Genomic DNA, 23,275 nt, shown 5'->3' on the forward strand with positions numbered 1-23,275 from the left:
GAATTTGATTCGGCGGCAAAGAAAGAAGCGGGAAGCCGAAAAAGGACTGGAAACTCTAGCAAAAGTTTATGAATATTTGTGCTAATGGCTCCGGCCGAAGATTGAACTTTTCGCCCACAGCTGCTGCAAATAAATAAATTAAAATATGTGTCCAACAGGTATTCGCAACACAGGTCCTGTGTTTCTCAAGCGCTTCCTTGGGCCTGTCGCCACAACAGGACTTATCCGCTTCTATAAATATTCTGCTCGACGCAGCCAAAGTTATGGCAAACTCTTGCAATTAAACTGTCAGACTTATGAATTCATTAAATATTTTAATTGTAGCTTTTGAATAATTAAAATTCCATTTATATGGCCGCACACACACCTCAAGCCATAAATCTGCGATTAATTAAAAGCCCCGTTCTCAGCTTTCCTGTTACCCGTTTCTCGTTACCCGTTTGCGGCATCCGGGGCGTATACGTACTGGCAATTAAACGTAATTACGAAAACATAACCGAAACTCGATTGGAAAATGTTTCGACTGCTTTGAATCTCCAGTTGATTGAGCTGTCTGTTCGACAGCGATTTGCAATTTATGCTAATCACGGCGCTCCAGGTGAGCTAGAATAAAAGAAGTAGCTAGTCGCTGACTGGATTGTTTTGCCTAACTTTGAATTCGAATCGCATTTGAATTCGCAGCGACACGGAAAGAAAGAAGAGTTTTTTATAATGCCAAAATGCTGTTGGTTAATGTGTTGTTTTCACTGTTTAGTGATGAAGGAAGTAACTAGTTGTGTATCTTAAACGTAAGATAGTGTACTCCTTCGGTTTGCAATAGATTATCTGTTTAGGAGCTCCTATTTTTTCAGTGCATTCAAATCCACTCACCTGGATCATCGTCGTCGTCCCAATCGATTTGACCGGAAGTTAGGCTGATGTGTGCCGCGAACAGGAAGAGCGCGAACAAAGCGAGGCAGCTTCGTCTGATGTTGGCGTTGTAGGAAGTTGTTAGGGGCATTGTGGAAGTCCTTTTCGCTGGAAAATCCATTGTGTAAAGTGTAGTAATTTATATGCGGGCTCGAATCGTATTTCAGAGTGTTTACCGCCTCTGCGCTGATGCTGTTTTCAATTTAATTTTCTCGAAAAAGTGCGCTCACACGCGAGCACTTTTATCGGAGCAACTGGCTCCTTCGACGAAGTATTCCCTAAATTTCGGCGAACCTCCGGCTTCCTCCTCCGGCTTCCTCCAGCTCCAGCTGGGCTGATTCGGAATTCTGGGAGTGCGCGGCTTTTTGCTCTCGACTCCGACAACTACTAATTAAGTTGTTTCATTTTCAGTTTTTGCCCGGGGCACAACTTTCGCGCTGCTGCTGATTTTGCTGCCGTTGATGTTGCTGCCGCTGCGTTGCACTGAGGTGTGCAGAGCTCTCCAATTGTTGCATTGTTTTTCCGATTTCAATTTTCTGCAAGAGGTTGAGAGTTCGGAGAAATGAGAGGCGAATAGAATCATAATTCGACGTTTGTTTGGGGGAAACACAAAATCCCTTTTAAGTGGATTAATAAGTAAGCCAATTGCAAGTTGGCTAATGAGATAATGATAATGCTGTAATATGCGCTTTTTTTTGGAAAATAATGAAGACAGTGCATTAGTGGTTTGCGGTGAGTTCCAGTTCTTAATATATTCAACATACTTCCTAAATCGGTATCTTATATATATGTATTCAACTACCACGTAAGTCTCAGCTAAATTTGAGTAACAACGCTTCCATTTCTATAAGAGTCATTAAAATTATTTTACTTTGTATTCGCTAGGCATCATTAAGAAATTGCTGCCCAGGCTTGTAGTACAGTATATACAAACTTTTACTCTTTGACCCAGTTTCCTGCAAGTTGTATCCACGTAAAAGCGGAAATTAGTTTCACTTTCGTAAGCTAACAAGCTGCGCAATGATGACGGGCTCATTGAACCCCAGTCTCCTTCGGCGGGGCACTTCTCACTTCTTTTGGCCCCCGAAAACGTTGCCCACATTTCGGGGCACTATCTGCAGTGTCTAATTTGGCATGGTGGCATGAAGGCATGGTGCACATCCACGGCCAATTCCCCCCCGACCGGCTTATTATGCGCACTTCAAACTTTAGACAACGCGGCAGCACCAGGAGCAGCAGCTACAGCACATTGTTGTACATGTTGGCAAACATCTCACGCCACGGCTGCCTGCACATCCCACTCGCCCAGGCCAAAAAACACTGGCACTCGGACAAAAAGGTTTCCGTCTTTACAGCCAAATTGCATTATAATAATAACTGATTTTCCTAAGTGTTTACCCCTTAAAAAGGAAGTAGCTATACATTCAAAGAAATAATATTAAAAGAATTTACGAAAACAGGTCACTTAATAACGATGGCGATATTAGAGTTATTGTATTGTTTGTTAAACATTAGTTTCAAATAAATTTAGATTCAATTCAATGCCCCGATATTTTTTTCAGTGCAGCCACTTCTCAGCCTTCAGCCATTCCCTGATGGTGGGGCTTCCTTATTTTATGCAGGCAGCCACTCACTCAAATTTCGAGTGCAGCAGCGTCGCTGCAGCAAATTTTGTATACATTTCGTTTAATTTGGCCGCTGCCGAGAGCCCCCTTTTCAGCCCGCCGCTCGAAAAACTTTAGCGACACTGTTTTGGAAGGGGAAACGTTATGCAGAACGAACAAAACACCGTGCTGGATAAAAAACCAAAAAAAAAAAGAGAGAAAAGGGGGCGGGTGGAGGCGAAAAACTGAAAAAGTTGTCTGCCGAAATCAACGCCACTTTCGCCACAAGCATTAAGCGTTGCATGCAAAATTACCAGCGAGTGGTTTGTATTTCCACTCTGATTGCTGTTTAACATGGTTACATTGTCCTTGGAACCGAAACAGCAAAAGCAACAGCAACGGCAAGAGCCACATCAACTGAAACTGAAACTGAATCAGAGTAAGAGTCCTGGAGCCGGGGCATCCTGGATTCCGTCGTGTTGTTTCAAACGTGGCCGCTTTGCTCGTTTTTGATGGTTGTTTCGGTAACGATGCATGTGCATCAACATCTATGGTGGCCGTGCATCATGACATGCTCTAGTTGCGAAACTTTTATACTTTCCCACTTTTTGCCCTGCCCAGGCGCTTTTTTATCGCTTTATTTATATATTTATATGCATATGGGCCAATGCGGGGTCGAAGGGGAACGGGCATCGGAATGGGTAACACGAATTTGCTGTTGCACAAACCCAAACTTTGCCCCCGGCTGGACAAACTAATTTGCGCTTAGACAGGGGGCGGCCAGGACAAAAGTTTGCGCCTAAACACTCACTTGAGCGGAGGTGAAACCGGTTTACAGGAACTTATGCACGACAAGAGGCGAACGGCAAACATGTGCGGTTACTTCATCAACATTTCACGCTCGACTTGGCCAGCTTGGATGGGTAGAAAATGGTTGAGAACGGTAGAAAAACTGCCAAGGCACGCAGCAAAAATGTATGCAATGCCGGCTGCTGTGCCCCGCCCCTTTTCCCGCCTGCCACAGCAGTCTCACCTGGCCGGCAAAATAAACTCGACTCAACTGTTGGAAATCAACTAGCTCCTGCCCCCAATCCTGGCGAACACGTGGCACAAAGTTTGCCTTCAGCCCGGCGATTCTCGTTCCTTTTTGCGGCTCCTCCTCCTCCTGGCCAGCGCAAATACTTGGCAGTGAATGTGCTCTCGGTCCGTGTATATTCATACGAGTATTTGTCCATGTAAGCATTTATCGGTCAGCACTCAGTGCATGACCGAAAACCTTTTCGGCATCTCGGCAACGGGTAGTTGGACTTTTTCATCCAACCTTGTACCGCCAGCCTTTGATGGGGCTGACTACTTCCATTCATGCATTTATAAGTATTGCCAAGTTGAGGAGCATCAAGTAATCTACGTTGCCAATGAAAAGATATGTTAATTACAGCTCAAGTATTAACCTCAAGCTGAACTGCAAAGTATGTCCATAGACATAAAGATTGGGGGGAATTTAAATTCAAAATTAAAGAAAATGGGCTGAGATTTTAGAGAGCACAATTTAAGGTGCCTGATAGAAAATGCTTTATGAATAATTTCAATTTGTTTCCATTCTTGTATACAACTTGTTCCAGATACTTCTGTACTTTTATTTCAATTTCATTCATATTATTTCAAGAATAAGTGCAGTCTTCAGTACGAAATGCGTAATTCATTTTATGGCCGTGGTCCTCCTTAAAGTCCTCATTTTTTCTTCGTTCTGCGCTCCTGCCTTTTTCTGGGGCCATGGCCAGTCATCGATTTGGCACGTTTTGCGGGTTTGCAGAGCCAGGAGTTGTCGTGCCAGGAGCTCCTCAGATCGCGATCTCCGCTTCCGTGCAGCCATTCGGACAACGAGTTAAAGTGTTTCGCCACGCACTTCAATAAAAACACCTACACGTACACAGCCGGTAAGCAGCTAGTTTCGTGACGACGACGACTCCGGCGATACGCATACGCAATGTGGGCCAGCGGCGGAATAAAGTGGCGCAGTCTGTTGCCAGCATATATTGTGGGCGTATCCTGTGGGTGTGCGGGTGTGTGGGTGTCTGTCTGTCTGCCCGGCGGAAGTTTTTGCCCTCCTTCTGGCTGCGCCATGTGTTCAAGTGCTTAATAACTAAATGCCAAGTGGCTGCTAGCCGAATCCAATAAAATATTCGGGCAATCGGTGGCTGGTGCCCCTGCCGCGCAGATTGGCGCTTTAGTTACGCCCTGGTGGCTGCGGTGGTTTCAGCTTAGTGCAAATGGCACTTATTCAAAGATAATTAAAAACCGATAGCAAAGCCAGCATCGCCTTCAGGCGCCTAAAATAATAAGCTTCTCTGAGCCATTTAATCCGCGTCCCATGCCCGAAAGTTCCGCATTCTACGTGAAGGGCTTACACCACCCGGAAGCTATCGAAATGCTATGAATTTCATTTTTATGTATTTTTTTCGGAAGCGATGAAAACATATTTTTTTATTCTTAAACTATGAAAACATGCATGTGTTGCGGATTTTCTTTCTTATCACATGCAGGTCATACCCTCTGACATAATAGAGGATATATTGTCTTCATTCAGAAATTTGCAGCGCAGTAAAATAGATATTTACGATCATAGTATCAACAGAAATAGTCTGTCACAGTTAACTAACTTTCCAAAAGCCTTTTTTATCGGATATGAATTTGGAAAGTGCTGGATCGGACGACTATATATAGAAATAGTCGAAAGAATTTTATTCTTGTTTAAGATGGCAATATTTTCTTTCATTTTTATTCAAGTATTTTGTGTTCTGTATCCCAAACTTTTGTAGGATGATTATTTATAATTGAGATACATATTTTATTCTTATTTGTATTAATTCTAAGAAATAAATAAAATAATTTCAAAGCAGCAAAGTTTTCCGCAGAACACGCTACCTAATTAGATAACAACATTAGCAGCTTTTAAATTTCACGGCGTTGTAGCCCCAGGGCCTTTGATTAAATATTAAGCGCTTAGTTGCCTAAATTTTTAACATTTCGACATTATTCCCCCTGCAAAACCCCAACCAGCCAGGTGTCAATGTCGCAACCCCAGCTCCGTAATTGTCAGAGACACCAAGGCCGTTGGAGGCAGAGGCGTCGTCCTTGTTTGGCAAGTTCCAGATGTGTGTGGCCAGGAGCAGATACACACTTAAGCGGACCGTGGGGGAGCTGGGGCCAAGAAGAGGCAGAAGTAGCAAATTGGCGGTGACATTGACAGGGCGGAATGTGGGCGGACAACCGGGCCACTACGACATACTCAGACCCAGACTCAGACTCCGGGCCCTGCTACAAAGTACACAAAAAGTTTTCTAATTATTTTGTCATTAAACGCACACAGAGCCAGGCTCACACATAGACACACAAGCAGGCAGCCTTGTTTACAGGCATACACATGTTTGCCGAGCCATAAAAAAGGGTTGGGTTTTGGATATCCGAAAACCCTCCGGAAATACACGGAGTTCGGGCGGAGGGGGGAAGCCGAAGGAAAGTGTCCTTCGCAAGAGGCAACTTTTTCTCCTAATTGTTTCATTTCATGAAACGGAGGTAAGATATTTCGGCAGCTGTGCGTGTATTGCCCCGGGCACTCACACACTTACACACTCACACAGTCACACACTCTGGCACCAGCACTCACACTCGTACACATTGCATTAAAACAAGACATCACCTCGCACTCACACTCGAATTCGCTGCATATAAAGCGATTAACACGACGAACGCTCGAGAGGCTCGGTGATTAGGGCGGGGGCTTCAAGGGGTTCAAGGATCGAAGGACGAGCAGGCAGGAGCACCTCGCGTGACTGTGGCTGTCTCTCCTTGTTAAACAACAATTTGTTGAATTATTATCATACACCGCCACCCCTTCACCGACGCAAACACAGACCTGGGGAAAAGCCTTCAGCATCCCGACAGTGCTGCTAACTATATACTTCGAAAGGAGCTAAAAATATTAAGTCACAGAAGATTCTTAATCAGCAGAGGTTATTTTTAATGTTCTAGAAATAGCACACGCTTTGTTGGTGCCAATCAATATTTACTCCCTAATAGTTGTTTATATTAACCCATAAAACTAAGCAGCCATGCTTACTATGCTGCAAATAGTTATGAGAACGTTACAATGATAAGATAGATATAGTATTAAAATCTTTATTTTCTTGGTTTGGATTAAAAATTTTTTTAATCTCACCTTAAACATTAGCTTCACTTCTATACATAATACCAATAAATTATTGAGTCAATTGATTTATTTTATTTCCCGCCATATTAGGCGAGAGAAAAGCCTACTTGACATCTCAGCCACCATTAAGGGGTATTCGAGTGCATGTGTGTGTGCCTTGCTCACTTCGACGGCAAGTCAAATATGTTTAATAGCTAACTCGCTGTATTTGAGCGTCAGCATTTCCTCCTCAAACAGTCGGAGCAAATAAGGCCGTGTGCTTTGTAATTTCAGCTGCCTTCCGGTGACTAAGGTTTAAGTAGTGGAATACGCCGGGGAAATGATGTTTCGAATAGCTCATCTGGTAAAACGCTATTAAATTATAATTGCCACGCTGGATAATAATTCGTTCGGGCCAATTGTTTGCCGTAATTACCGGCTTACCGAACGCATCGGTAAAAACGCATTATTGCGTGCATGGAATTTCATTTTTTATTGCTTCAAAACTGCTTCACTTGCAACAAATAGCAACTAACAAATTAGTAATGACAGCTCAGCTGGTAGAAGGCAGCGATTTACTTTTTCCACTGGATCCATTAATTGAATGCGCTTTTTGTGCCGGAAAAGCCATAAAAAAGTATTTATGCTTTACTCAGTAAACAATTCTAAAGTGTTTTTAGAAAAAATAAACTAAAACAATTTGAGCATTTTACTGATTGAAATTTTTTTACCGCAAGAGTATTTGATTTAACTTTTCTATTTTATGCCTTCATTATTTCCTTTAGAATTTGTACACATAACCGCGGTGTTTCTTTCGACCCAACTCATGGAAATCCACTTTGGAAGCTAAAAACATAAATATTTTATTCGAATTCCGCTGCTAACTGCTGTCTAGGCTTTTAGACACGTTCTACCATCGTATATATGTTTAATATATCTGAATATTCTGCGCAATCCACAAATTGCGCGTTTGTAAGTGAAAAAGCTGTGCGATTACTCAAGAGAGCAACTTTCGGATTCAACTGCAGCAACTGCTGTCAAAATGTCATAAATTGAAGCGCAGCTACAGTCGGCAAATAAAGCAACCTCCAACACACACACACTCGCACACACAAATTTATCCAGCTGAACCCGGCGGAAGCCATTGCAAAACTCACCCACACATCGCCATCAAGAAAACAATCAAAGTCCTTACACGGACACGCGGTCGCACACACACACGGCCACACACTGTGCACACACAGTTGCGCGTAAAATAGTAGCATCTAAAACTCTGCCATAAGCTATGAAATCCACCAGCTAATGCCCGGTATTCTCTTCAACAAACTGCTGCCAAAACAAATACTCGAAAGCAAAAAAAGTGTACAAATTATTCGAGTAATCGGAGAAGCGCAACTACAGACTTTTATATTTAAGATGTGCTTTAATTGAATATTAATATCATAATATTATATTGTGAACTCTGTTCACAAGAATCCACCGAACCCATTATTGCAGACACTAATATGAATAATTCGTACATACAATTGATGTACATAATGTTGTTAATAATCAGAATCCTTACATTTTTTTCGATACTGTTTTTGGCCTCAACTGTACCCAACCCACGCACACACACACACACCCACACGCTCACAAGCGGACAATTAAAAAGCCCAGGAGTAAATGCCGACTATTTGAGCCGCAGTTGCTGCGCTCGCAGATGTGGGTCCTCCGGGCATGGCCTATGATTTTAGCTTTGTGGCTCCCGGGAGACGGCAACTCGGCCACTGCACGGAGTTATTGTAGTTTTCATTGTCGCGCTACGGCTGCCAGACGCAATATATCGAAACATTTGCCGTTCGGCTTTCGAGTGGATCCGCACTCGCATTTGCACCGCCGCAGCAGCAACTTTACTCAATTACGTGCCTTGCTGGCTGCTTCCTGGGCAAGGATCCCCAGGATTCCCGGGATACGACTCCCGATCCCCGGACACCGCCCCTCATCGATTCACGTCAACTACTTTGGCAGACTTTCTGAACGAGTTGAGCTCACCTCTCAGCTATGAAATCAACGACTTTAGTGCAAACTTTCAACAATTTGCGTTTTGGCCACGGCCTGGCACGAAAATGGGTATGGCCAAGGGGGCTTGCAAGCAGCAAATCGAAAGCGAAAACTTTCTGTGACTCAGTCCCCCTTGCCCAGCTCACCCGGTTGGAGCTCAGGTGAGGATGAGGACGTGGATGGTGGTGCCCGAGGTGAGCTGCGGGGAGCAGGGGCAAAGTTTACCAAAGCTCCAGCCCAAATACCCAATGGGATGTTTGATAAAAGTGACTCCCAGGGGCTACCCGTTTACATCTACATTAGCGAGGACGTCGGCATCGACAGCGATACCTCGCCATAAATATAGTTCGATGCACTGAGCGAAAAGAAATGATTTCGGAAGAGAATGAATGAATGAATGAAAAATTATATTGGCAAACATTTTCAATTTACAATGGCTATTTATTAAGAACTTTTTATAATACTCAGTATAATTTAGTTCAGTTCAATTTAATTCAGCCTTTGGACAATGAAACATATCACCCCAAAACACCGCAGTGTATCGATTCCGGGTTTGATGAACTGTTGTAATAATATAGCGTCCGAAATGTCGTCTGGAGTTAAGGTGGTGACCCCGCCCACAGATGGCGCTGCCGAGCTGCCAACATGCGATATTGTGCAAACAGTTGGGGAAAGTTTTAAAGTTTCCGACAGCCGCCATCGATTGCTGGCGAACGAAGGTGGTAACTAAATTATTTTGATGCCGGGCCAAGACGGTGGGTCCAGCTCCCCAGATGACTTTGTATAAATTCAGCGCTGAAAAGTTAAGTCGCAACGTGAAGGGCGTGATGAGCGCCCGGGGGACTGGGGATTCAGGTGGTCTAGGAGCGTGAATGTTAATTAGTGGCAAAGTTCAATATTTCAGAGTTTAATGAAAGGACTTACTGGCTGATTCGCTGATGATGCGGCCGAGTGAACAATTTCGACGGCTCAAGGTTAGAGGCACAAATCAAAACCCGATCGTATACGGTATTCAATTAATGAAGTTTCGGGCCAAGCAAATTGTTGATTTAACACACAAAACAGGGGGGCAAAGAGAAAAAAACAGAACGAGCACTCAATGCTCTTTGGAAACTCACAACTTTGTGGCCCCTCATATTTCATTTGACTGGAGCCCCCAGACAAATAATAACATTTCTATTAGTTGGTAAAGTTTCATTTCATTTCAACTTTGTTTCCGTTTCCGTTCGCCTCTCTAAGCGGGTTTTTGATGGACTTCCAGCCAATTTCACCGATTTCATTGTTGACACAGCCGGGAGTCGGAGTTTCTGGGCGCAAAAGCCAAGAGTAACAAGTAAATTGGCCACTTTTGACACTTGCTAAATTGCTTTTTTCAGCCATTCCCGCCCATTGCACGTTGTCAAGCATTTTGACCCGCATTTCGATGGGCCCAGTTAATTGGCCCTCGGATTAGACACACAAATCAGAACAATGGGCCCTCATGGGGAGCAATAAAATGTTTGATAATCACCATCTTTATATAGAACATAAATTTACGGCTCGTACTCTTGGCTGGTCGTATCAAACGCCATCGATCTTGCCAATTGAGTTAATACTGACAGTCAATGCGGTGTATCAACTCCGCTTTTATCATCACGGTGGCGAATAGAATGGAAGTCAAATCCAGACAATGGCCACCGTTGCGTGCGGGAATAATGTATATTTTCAATATAAAGGACCGCCCGATCACCTGATTAGAACCCACTCGACTCGTAAGTCATAGTTTCCCAGCACCAATAAAACTCTGAAATGGCCGATTTTGATTTGTATCGATGGACTCGACTGTCGTGCAACACCTCCATAAGGGGTTAGCCACATTATGGCCACCCTTTTGTCCACCGAGCTTCTGTTCGCCGTCAGTCATTTGTTTACATTTTATTGTTATTGTTGTCGTTGATGGGATTAATAAATTTTCCATTATCAAGATTTTCTGCTCCGAGCTGCTCAACTTGCAGATAAGTCGTCGGTGGGGAATGGGCAACTTGGGAACTCGGGAACTTGGGAACTAAGGAACGGGGCCCATGGCCATTTGTCTATCGAGCATTATTTTCTGGCTGGTTAAATATATATACACACCGAATGCTGGTTAACGAGCGTTTCGCAGTCGACTTAAGTGCCACTTTTTATCAGCCCGTAAATTACAGCGACTGCCCGCGAATCATTTGATTTCTCAATTTTTAACAGCATCATTCATCTGCATTAAGCCCGGCAACGCGACTAATCACATAAATCACTTAACGGCCACGCAGCAAACTGGAGGACTGGCTTAGTTGGTAGTAGTTGGTCTAGACTCCAGTCCATTCGCGGCTAATGCAATCATGTCAGGAACACTGTTTCCTGCTTTATATTCCAAAGAGTTGCTGGATCTGGCCAGTAAAAATAGCTAAAACGCTCTTAGTTGCTCATAATTCTGTACAAAACTGCAGAATTTTCATCCGACGAAACTGTCTACCAACCTAATTCTTTCGAACGTTCGGTGGGTGTACTTATTATTATTTCAAATCAAAGGAAAGTCCTAATCTATATATCCCAATCCTGTACATATTGTAGTGCAAATATTCTCTGCTTCTGCAGAATAGCCAACTGGATAGCACTCAGCTAGCGCGCAGTCAGTGGATCCGTTGGCCTGCCGCTAATAGTTTTTAAGTATAATGCAATAAAGATGAAAATCCGAATCATGCTTCATCAACATCAACGTCAACAATATAATCAACCCCCCGCCGGAGACAGCGACTTTTCACCGGAGTTGCCAGTCGGTCGGGGGTTTGAAGTCGGGCTCTGGAAGGAGGAGGGCGTTTCGACTCTGGACTTCTAAGGGAGGTGCAATGTTCGTCAGGCCGTCAAGGGCTGCTGCGTAGCCCCTGGTCGACAATTCAATGTCCTGCTCAATTTGTCCGCATGAAATGTGGGCGGCAGACTGGCGGCCCTCGGCCTCAGCTTATTTGTCAACAGAGGAGGCTCCAGCGGCCCCCAGTCACAGCTGCTGCCCAGTGAGCTGATGCAGCTTAGTCGCCCAAGTGCACAGCACCACGACGAACCGACGGACTCTTTGCCTGCCTTGCACTGAGAGAAAATGGGGGGATTCAAACTTTAAAGGCAATTTAGTGATTGTTAATTGGCAATAAGGTATTTTTATAGTTTACTATTTAAGCGAATATTGTTATATAGACTTCTTAAACATACAAAAGTAACTTTGTGTGCAAATTAAAATATTTTTTCCTGATTGTGGGTGCCTCGAAAGCGGCCTCTGATGTCGGTTTCCCATGAAAAAGCGCAGCCAGCGGCTCTGGCATGGCCTGTTCTCTGTAGCCTGTTCCCTGGCCTCTGTTCCGTTCTGGCCCGGTGCTCTATCCTTCGTCCTTCGTCCTCCGTCCGCCGGGATCGTCCCACTTTGTCGCACTCCGTCCGGCTGTCTGAACGTCTGGCTGTCCGGCGGTGTCATCGTCCATGCTGACAAACAAAAGTGCCGACAACGAGCTCAAGGGAAGTGAGTGACTGTGACTGACCCGGAAAACATTAAAGGCTGACTGGGTGGCCTGGTTGCTTTGGTAGCTTTGTGCGTCTAGGAGTCGTAGTCGGAGTCGAGTCGGGATCGGGATCTGGAGCTAAGCTAAATGCCCTTAGCCAGCTCAGCTGCTGCGGAATAATAAAGCTGGCTGGCTGCATAAATATTTATGGCTCGAAATTAATCAAAATCATAAAAAGCTCTGAGAGCGCAGCCAAATGAAATGAGCCAAATGCAAAACTAGTTAATTAGTTTTTCTCACGCACACACACATGCTCGACAGTTGCACTTACATGTTAGGATATGTAAGGACATACAGCGGCGGCCATTCTGATAGAAGTCAGAGCACCACTTAATTAGAAATATGCCTCGAAACCTATTTTAGTTTTAAACAGTAAGCGAAGAAAGAATTTTTGAATATTACATACATTTTTAAATTTATTCTGATGTTATTGAAACTAGTATAAAGCTAATTAGCCTGCTACTATGAAATAAAGATAGTTACAAAACTGTCTATCTATTAGTTTAACCGCAACTGTAAATGGACTCGAACATGGCTGGCAGCTGGAAATTCGTTGGCAGCTGGCATGTAACCATTTGGCCAAAGTCCCACGTCCACGTCCACGTCCACATCCACCTACCGGCATGTGGCTAAAGCTCTCTGGCTCGGAGACCAATGGAATGTAGTGGCCATTACTGAATTATTAACAAACTCAATTAAAACGAGCACTAATTTTGCCAACTCTCCGCCCGACAAGCCCACGCACACACTCAGCCCGAATGGAAGCTTTTTAAAATGCCTGTGCATGTGAATGCAATGTAATTGTGAATGCGAATTGGCCAACGGCTCGTCCGGAATATGTTTGCTGGCAATTTATGGCCTCAAATAAATTAATGAAATTAAATTTGAATTTAAAACAAATGACCGCAAGAATATTTACAGCAAAATTAAATTATTAGGCAAGGCCCAGCGGAGAAAGTTCAATATGAACCAAGGAGGCGAGCAGCAGCTGGAAATCGAATTTGGCCAGGCAAATCTTTGGGCCGCAAATGCATATTTGACTAGTTTAGTGGGCATCCTGGCCAACTCGACTTGTTTGCCCTCCCAGTCAGCCAACTATCCAACCATCCAGCCATCCGGCCAGCATGTCTTAGGCTGCCTCAACATTTGTTGACTCTGATAATCCTTCAAGTTTGTTGACAATGCGGCTGCGACTTTTGCCCTCAAAAATATTGCGCATACGCCCCGAGGAGCAAAAAACGCCACAAGTCTCTCGAACACTCTTGCTAACATACCATAAGTAGAGAAAAGTGCAACATGCTACCCGGCCCATTCTCAGTTACCGCAAAGAGCAGCACTTAATAATTACTTGAGCATTTTGTGATGTACACTTAGGAAATGAGTTGGGGCTCATAAGTTACACTGACATTGCGACTAAGGAAGACACTTTGTAGGAGATAATAGCTTAGCTATAATTCAACCTAAATAGATAATTAATTATCAAATAAGTTCATATTTAACAGAATGAAACCAATGCAGTCATCCATTATTTTTGTTTTACAAGGCATAAGGAACCAACTAGATTTTCGTTCACTGTACTTATATGAGCCAGACTTTGTCTGAGAGTCTTTTCTCCAAGAGTGTTTGTATGTATATATAACATGCTGTAAACATGTGTTTGCTTTGGTGTTAAGTAAGCGCCCAAAAACTTGTTTGTCAATTTTCCGTAGCTGCAAGTCTCATGTGCGAGCTGCAGAGCGAGCAGTCGCTCTAATGAAGCAAACTGAATTACCTTCTAGACTGGCACTTAAAATTAAACTAATGTCTGCTCGTGTAGCTTTAAACCAAGCCAGACTCCTACCAAAATTAGCATGGACAATTTTCTAAAGCCCCCTTGGCGGTTTCTCACCTCCATAAAAGCGGAGCCACGCCGCTGGCAAATGCTTTCAGCGCTTTCGCTTATTTATTTTTGGCAAAGTCACATTTTATGCGCTCTTGTTTGTTAGCCGCATGTGTTGGAGTTGCAAACAGCAAACAAAAAATAAATGAATAACCCAACAAAACATCGAAGGCGGAAACTTTTCCTGTTGTATTCCGCTGCTGTAGCTCGTGGTTAACTTTGATATCTGTGCGCACTTGAAGAAAATGTGTATTCTAAGGGTTTAATATTTTGAATATTTGAACTAAAGACTAGGCAAGATATAAATTAAATGTATATTAAGGTTTCCTTAGTCTCATTATAAGGTGATGTTGTTACTTTCTAAAAAAAGATACAAACGGTAGCCCAATTTCTTTCAGTGCCTTAAGGCCGAGAGTGCCTGTCTGCTTGTAGACTCACGTATTTTTTTTCGTTCTATTTAGTTTGGTTTGGTTGCTGCTGAATAAAACATTTTCACGGTTTGTAGACCGAAAGTAACCCGCGAGCTACCTTCATATCAAATGTGCTCACACCCGCAGGAGCACATACCACATACCACTGCGCCATACACGGCGTATACTTGATGTGTTTTAAAAGTGTGTGTTTATGCCCAGCACAATGGCCGCCTTTGTGTATGTGTGCTAGTGGGGGAGTTTGGGGTTGTCTTGGATGTTTTGTATGATGTATGGTGTGCATGTGCACGCCTCCTTCGAAACGCTCGGCGGTAGTAAAAACCCTTTTCATTGTTGTTTACAGATCATTGACGTTGATTGTTTAAATGAAATGTTTGCTTTAGTTTTTTTTGTACTGCAAAATAGGCGGGGGAGTGGGCAGCTTGCGGTCACATAAAGTGCCGAGCATAAGCTAAATATAAGCAGTGGCTGGAAGGTGTAGTTGCAAATGATGACCTGGAAACCGCCCTGCGCAATGTTTTATTGATAAGTGTTGGATGTGGGCCCACACGTGTGAACACGTGCTAATATTAGCAATCCGTTCAGCCCCGATAAGTAGGCCTGGTATTTTTCCATAAGCCCATAAAAACGCCCTCCGCCCCCGAAGTTCAACCGAGCTGAGATCTATTTTCTGCCCTTTTTGCCCGACCCCAAGTTGACTTGAGTTATAGTCGACCCACGACACGCCCCTAATCCACGCCCTCACTTAGCGTTTTTCGTTAGCTTACACCTTGCCGCGTTATTATGGCTTGAAATTATAATTTTCCCCGAATTCCTTGCTTTTCGGTCCGAGCCATGCAATTATGCGAACAACCTTCGAATACAAGTTTAATTGCTTTTTGCATTTCCACACAAAGGCGTGCAATTAGCCGGCAAAAAATACAAAGGAAAAAGGATCCAACCGACGTCGAATAAAGTCCTTTCTTCACATCTTTCTTTGCACGTTTCTCAAAAAATATAAATATAAGAAGGATGTTCTAATTTGGCGTTTCATTGGTTTTTAATTCATTTAAATGTTCTTATACTTATTATACTACTTTCACCATTTAAGTTCAACTTTAAAATAGTTTTGCAAACAATACTTTTTTGTATAATCTGCTACATGGACCCATTGAAACCCCCATGATGAATTATCAGTTCAACAAAAAAATAACAAACGAATCTATTTGTAGTTTATTATATTTGCCCGCAAAACGGACAAAAAGGAAGCACTGTTTGCTAGGCCAACAACTTTTTGCACTAACTGTGTTGCCTGTTGCGAGTACATTTTCGTTTGTCGAACACGTGCAAAGCGAAAAACTTTTCACTGTACACGCATTAATTTCCATATGAGCGTAATTTCCATCTGGCCTTTTCATCTCTGCAGCTGTAAATATTATACATTTTCACCAGGAACTTGAGTTTCACTTGGTGCACATAGAGAAAAGATTAAAAATGGAGTGAGGGATAAAATTTCTAACATTTGGGCTAAATCATATTTTTCATAATTGAAAATATATACTTTTCAATGAAATTGATATGAAAAACTGGTTGAAGCATTGTCGGAATATTAAATACATAAGGATTTGATATGTATTATTATATTTGTTTTTACTTCCTTATACTGAAAAAGAACGTAGCTAGCTGAATCAAATGCATTACAATTAAAAATATCCAAAGTTCATTTAGGATAAAAAACAAAGTTACATAATAGAAAAGAAACCATGAATGAGTTGTGAAAGGGTTCTATAACCAACTTTTGTTTTCCGTGCAGCAGTGACGTGTGAGTCCTGTCGGTTTTCATTGTTTTATTTTCGGTTCGGTTCGGTTTGGTTCGTTTGTGTTTTGTATTTTGTTTTTAGGTGCTTCCAACGCGGCCATCAACAACAACAGGCGTAGATGCAAATACAAACAAAAGAATTCATTATTTTACTGCTGTGCATTTAAATTTGATACAATACACGCCATTTCTACACACCTACGAGCCCCCACGACTACATATTCGCACTTTCATTTCGGACATGGTCCTTGCATTGTGTGTATGTCCGTCCTTTCGTGCCTTTTTCCCAGCCGCTCCCGGTTTGTTTTCTTTTTTTTAATTTTGCATAAATTTTCGGCCCTTTTCGTTTTGTTTGCTTTGACCTGGTTTTCCACCAGGGCTTTTCCCACCAGCCGCAGCCAGTTTGTGTGTGCTTCCTTGCCTTTTCGTCTCCGTTCGCTCATCGCTGCTCTGGTGCGAGCATTTTTCGGCTCTCATTAAAATAGGTAAACAAAATCGCATAAAATTTCCTGATAGACAACAGATAAGAGTTAAAACTTTGCGCAAACTCCGGGCGGAAAACTCTTTTCGGGGGCCAGTTTGGTTAGGCAAATGAAGTGTAATTTCCGATGAGAGCGGAGCCCCCATAACGCTTTCACCGAGCTTACTGGGAGTTAAACGCTCAAGTGGCGCAATTACAGGTTAACTTTGGACTCGATAAGGGTTAAGTGTCCGCCATTACGTCGGCTTTGTTTATTCTATAAGTTAATAACTCCTTCAGTTTGAGAAGGCTTAGCAATTTATTGTTTTCAATTTTGTTGCAGGAAAATAGGGAGAGCATAAGTTCGTAATATCTTACAGGAACTTAGCAGATATGTCCATATCATTACATTTTAATACTTTGATTCATCCAAGTTCAAATCAAAACAATTTTTACATATTTCATAGGGAAAACAAATCAGGAGCGTAATTTTATTATACCTCTTTATGAAACAACACAAATTGTAAGCAAAGCTGTTGACTTTTAATATCTTGGGATTTTTCGGTTATATTGCCTTTGCGGATACTCTTGCCTAGACATACTTTATTGGTTTCAATTTAAAAAAAAATTAAGCATACTTAAATAAACTGTGCAACTTTATATTGAAGTAATTTCCATTTATTTAAGCGGGAAATACAAGCCATACAATTAATTGTTATTATTATTAGAAAAGCAACTATGCTTTCTTGAAGTACATTAATATGTTCTTGCAATATCTCGAGAATGTTTTTTCTATCTTATTTATACTAAATTACGATATCAATTAAAAGATTACGTGAGGCTAGATTACAACTACATTTGTAGCTGTTTTCAAAAGGACTATTCTTCTGTCAATGAAATGTATAATATATTTTTATTGAACTGCAGTAAAATGTAATTTCTTGCATGGTAAAATAAAATTTCTTGTTAAACTAAACTAACTTTGAACTCTATTGGGGGTACTTATAAAGAATCATGTCGAATTTCTTTTATGATTTTATTTTTTTAAAACTGGTTCATCAAATACCATAAACCCAACCAAATAAGTTACTTGAAATTTGTAGGTAAAGTTATAGCATTTTCTCTATGTAAGCCGGTATTTTACGAGCATTCCAATAATTGGTGGTGCCCGGATATGCAATGCCTTTCGGCGTCCAACTCACATCGCTTTTGTTTCGAGTCCTTAAAGCTTTCACTTGGGAATGCTAAATCAGCCTTACGATCATAAAACGTCCATACTTCATTCCGATTCTGAGCCCGATTCTCTTTCGTTGCCCTGGGCACTGCAAGCTCACTAGGTCAACACAAATCAGCATAAGCCACACAACTCCACATCGGACAATAACATTTTTATGTGTTAAGCTTTATGACAAAAGGCCAACACGAATGCGAAGGCAGGAGCCAGTGCACAGGGAAAGCCTCAGTACGTTAAAGTTGCTGCAAGTTGGCATAGAAAGTTTACCGATTTGTTTTGGCCGTAATAAATTCGGACAGCTGTAAGCAAGCAACAAATGGGGAATAAGCAAAACAAACGGTCTCGGCCACTGCAATAGTTCAAAGGAAAAGTCAAGGACCCAGGGGCTCGCTGTTGCTCGTCCGGCACTTGCTCCTTTTTTGCTGCGTTCCCAAGCAGCAAAGGATCAATCTTTTTCCACAGCTGCTCCACATGTTCCTCGTGTTGCGAGTGCCACTGTCAAAAATGTCGAGCTTGTGTAAACGACCGAGCAGCCAAGTGGGCGTCGAGATGTGCGGCTTTCTGCCAGCCACTCGCAGTTAACCCGTTATTTACTCAGGATCTGGGAAAACCTAGCGACATGTAAGCAAATATTATTCCGTTATAACGGACATTTGAAAATGAATAGACCATCTGAACTGTTTAAAGCTTAGAACAACCATTTTTGGTTGTGCTTCCCTAATTTAGTAGCAACAAAGGTTTTGCCTTAACTATGTAATAAATATTATAAAATTTTGTAAATTTTTCTAGAACAAATAAAAGTTGAAAAAGGTATAACCAAAATGCCCTCGTATGTGGAAGCGAGTTTCTAAATGGGTTAATTCCATTCCACATCAACTCAAAAAAAAACGTTTTGTGCGTGTTTCTCAGGCTGCACTTGTTTTGTTTTCCTTGGCTTGTTTTTATTTCGTTAATTTTGTTGTTGAGGCATCTGTTGCCTGGCTTCTGTTTTTCCTGTATCTGTATTTGTATTTGTGGATGTGCTTGTGTTTGTGTTGGCTTGTTTGCCCTAGCCCCTGCCAAGTAAAATAATTTTAAATGTAATTCTCGGATGCGCATACCACTCGGATATGCATCCCATTGGATGCCCTGGCCCACTTGAGAGTGGAGTGTTACTTTTGGCAAATGTCAGAGTGCCTCTACACACACTCCAGATCCACGCTGCCCGTCGAGTTTATTTTTCAGCCCATGAACCCCCAAACTCCTGGCCCGGAAATCCCCCAGCCCCCCCAAACCCTCTTAACCCCTTAACTATGAGTGCACATCTCCTGTTGGCAGGGACATGCATAAATATTATAAAACGTGCTGCTGCCGCAGCTAGGTAAGTGCAGATGCCGGCTGTCTGGCCAAAATGCTTAGCCCGGCCCTTGCAAATAAGCCCACTTGCCGATTGTCTGTCCTTGGGCCTATCTGGGCCCGGTTTTTGGCGTACTCTTTGGCTTGTTGTAAGGAGCTTTCATGGCCGGGCTAACTGGCTTAAACCACTCTGTGCCGGAGGCGGCCATAAATTTCGGCCAAATGCTGGTACAAATCTGCACAATGCTTTATCATTTTTATTTTGATTTGGCATTGAGAAGTTCTCCTTTGTTCGAGCGAATTTTATTTCAAAATGAATACGGCTTTCTTTACACACCAATGTATATAATTTTTGAGCTTTGTCTTCAATTTCCCATTGTTTAATGGGCTTTGGATATGTTTTCATACATTTGTTTTGCTAATAACCCTATTCGCTTGAGACTTTTAATTGAAAAATGTTCATAAGAACACATTAAAAATGTATTGATGGCGGAACAAATACATGGACTCCTTGGCCAGTGGGTGGCTGAGCTCGAGGCAATTAATTGCCAGTTAAATGCAATTAAGTGCAGCACGCAGAAGGATTCCATGAATATATTACGCCCGCGACAGCCGATTTAATCGAGAACAAGGCGATAAACATTAAAGAAACCCGTTTCGAATCGCGAATTAAAGTCGCTTTCGCTTAAGCCGGGATTTGTCATATGCAGAGTCAAATACTTAATTAACTTGCAGTTCCATACGCACTTTTCGAGGACGCGGCGGGGTGCAGGATGTAAGTGGCAGGTGCAGGTGGCAGGTGGCAGGTTGCAGGTGAGGCAATCCGTGCGGCAATCGCGATAAGTGCAACAACAAATGGTTGGCAAATCTGGAGCAGTCGCAAAGTCCACAAACAATGTGCAAAAGGTCGCGCGAGTTGGGGACTTACAAGTTTAATAAAGTCATATACACGCACTCCCGATGGCCAAGATGCCAATACACATAACTGTAAGGATGTATGATGGGTATGTATGTATTGTGGGGCCACGGCTCAGTCTGACTTTTCCGGCAGAAGGAGCGACGAACGAAATGCGTCCGAAATACACCATCAATTTTTAATATCTATTTAACATTTCAATCAGCGGAATCGCAGTGCTCGCCGCTCGATTCGTATGCAAAATTTAATTAATATTTAATTTTTCATTCATTGTATTTCTGTGTTTTGCCTGCAATTTTCATGACGCATCGCGGAGCGCTAATAAAATTAAATGGCCCAAACAACACAGGACCGATCCACTCACACAGATACGCCGGCACTCACACACTCTCACACAGGCACACTCGAGCGAATCAGTTGTGCTTTTGCTTCTTTTTTCGTTTGGCTTGCTTGCTTGTTTTGTGGGTTCCACGCGCCGCGTTTTGCTCCTCCAGCGGATTGGATTTTCGCGTATCCTTGAGCAGAAGACCGTAGCGCCACGTTCCGACACGAATACGAAACTGAGCCACGGCATTGGCAAAAACGCTGCCGAGCTCCAAAATATCCTTTGGCTCGGTCGATTCCATCTCGGGGACTTTTGCGCTCGTCGCGCGAAGAGGTCCTTCGGAGGACCAACCTCGTTTCCACTCAATTACCGAATGAAAGTAAAAATGGCACGAGCTCGGCGAAGAGAGTGTATCGGCAGTTTGAGTTTGTTTTGGTTTAAATTGCATTTAAGGAACTGCCAAAGTGGGCCTATCCCAAGGTCTTTTACATTCTCGTCCTGCCTGCAGGATGATTTTAAATAAGAGACTGCCCATAAGTTGAGTTACTGATTTATTTACGTTGGATATATCTCCATTATGCTTATATTATTGACGGTTCTTTTTATCTTTGCTGGTAGCAAAATGACCGAGACCTATCCATTCTTCAAGTTATGAACCCACCAATCATTTTAAAACCATTCAATTTATCTAAAGTTATCCTGCAACTTTCTGTATTTCTTAAGTATCCATAAAAAAGGACAGCGGACAAGTTTCTTGACGTTTTTAATAAGCCCCTTATAGTAAAAATAATACCAGTTAAGACTCTTATTGACTTAAATATTTATTTTACCTCAAACCCATCTTCAGGCAAACTGAGATAAAAAGTACCCACGAAAGAGAAAATTTCCCAACAAGCTCAAACATTACTCTCTTTTCTACGAGGACCAGCGCCTGCGCTTATTTCAATTTCCAGTCAGCTTATCAGGAAATTATAAGAGTTATTTCCCTTTTGGGATTTATTCGCTTTATTCAGCGCTTTTTTCGTCAAAGAATCCCGTACATTTTATAAAAAAGAATATCAGGATTTAAAACGTTGATCCAATTTGGGGACCTTAAATCATAAAAACATAAGTCAACAGTTATACAAATTTGAATCACTTACCGAATGTTTGAAGATATTGTTACATCTTCATGATCTTCCAAATCTGTAAAATTTTCCAGATAATATTAGGATTTTTTCAATAAAATATGACATATTAAGGAATGAATTTGTATCATATATTCAGTTGCCAACATTTTAATAAGGTACAAAGAGAAGAGGGGCTTTAATTATTCATGCATAGGTGTTTGTTAGTCGAATCTAATCCAACAAATACGATGTAGTCATAATTTCATCCATTATATTCTCATCTGCTAAAGGTCTACAATGTCTTACCCTATCGTGTGCATTCGGCAAAGGTGGTCGAGCCACTCCAGTTCCTGTGGGTCTGTTCCTGCTGGAGGTGGGATTGGATGAGGATGTGGAAGGCCTGGTCCCCTTTATGCTGGTCAGGGGCCTAGGAGCCGACTTTGCTGATGGATTTTCGGGCATTTTTACGGCGCGCTACGAAAATTATCTGACTATTGACAGTAAAATTTCCACATGTTTCAAACACTTGTGTGCTACACAGATTGAATTTAATGTGGTCGCCCACTAGATGCCTAGAAAATCGAATCAAATTCACATAAAGTCTTTCAGAAAGCAAACGAATACCTGTCTGACTTTGAGTCTGACTTCCAGTCACAGGCCAAAGGGCAGTCCACTCATTCGTCAGTCGTCACGGCAACTTAACTGAAGACTCATAAATATACTTACAGCAGAGCTCACACCACTAGTTGCAGACGGATGACAATGATCTATTGCTATTGTTATTATCCCTCAAGGGAAATAGTTAATTACATATATTAAATCAATAATATGTATAATAAAGGTTTTAATGCAATGAATTTCAAAATGATTTTTTGAGCATCGAACGATAGCTGTGGAACAATATTCCAATATTATCACCTTTTAGCATATAACTCCATCTTGATTTTTTGGAAAATCGAAGTTTTGTAACTGCATCGATATTTGTTCAGTTTTAAAATCATCTGCAGTGCCTATTGTCTTTATGGTCGGTGTAAATGGACATTCATCATAAATGTCAGCGCCTGAAATTACGCATAAAGCATAAAGCCATATAAATGGGTCTACTTTAAGGCACACTATGTTTATGTACTTTCGGAAAAACTGACGCACTTGCGTGAAAAATGTCCGCGTCCATGACGGCTCTACCAGCGTAACAGCACAGGCACACATATATTTTTATAAATTAATTTGCATAAATTATGGCATATGAGGCAGGCCAAGTTGAAGCTAGGCCAAAAGCGTTGGCTATTTATCAGGACAGCGCCGCGCCGCTCAAATTCCTCTAAATGTCTGGCTTACTGCTCACGGCTCACAGCAACAATCACTCACTCATTCATTCATTCATTCCATCATTCGGCGCCCATTCACTTCGTTCACTTCATTCCGCCACTCGCAATTTGCATTTTTCGCACGGGCATTGTCCGCCCAGTAAGCCATC

General features: G+C 42.2%; 2 protein-coding genes across 2 annotated transcripts in view; both read right to left on the reverse strand.

Moving 5' to 3' along the window:
* Nucleotides 1-20,579, reverse strand: part of LOC117144739 — a 95,903-nt gene extending 75,324 nt beyond the window's left edge. Inside the window, exons 1-2 of the mRNA XM_033310091.1 lie at nt 20,196-20,579; nt 871-1,445 (exon numbers count right to left, since the gene is read on the reverse strand). Of these exons, the coding sequence (XP_033165982.1) occupies nt 871-1,030 (160 nt within the window). The 5' untranslated portion in view covers nt 1,031-1,445; nt 20,196-20,579. The remainder of the gene's footprint in view (nt 1-870; nt 1,446-20,195) is intronic.
* Nucleotides 20,580-21,494: 915 nt separating this feature from the next.
* On the reverse strand, nt 21,495-22,348 carry LOC117144618. Its single transcript, XM_033309913.1, has 3 exons — nt 22,105-22,348; nt 21,832-21,874; nt 21,495-21,780 (listed from the first exon to the last, which is right to left on the reverse strand). The coding sequence occupies exons 1-2, from the start codon at nt 22,258-22,260 to the stop codon at nt 21,851-21,853; spliced, it is 180 nt and encodes a 59-aa protein (XP_033165804.1). The 5' UTR covers nt 22,261-22,348; the 3' UTR covers nt 21,495-21,780; nt 21,832-21,850.
* Nucleotides 22,349-23,275: the final 927 nt, after the last annotated feature.

This window comes from Drosophila mauritiana, chromosome 3R, assembly GCF_004382145.1.
Source record: "Drosophila mauritiana strain mau12 chromosome 3R, ASM438214v1, whole genome shotgun sequence".
In the NCBI taxonomy this organism is placed as follows: Eukaryota; Metazoa; Arthropoda; class Insecta; order Diptera; family Drosophilidae; genus Drosophila; species Drosophila mauritiana.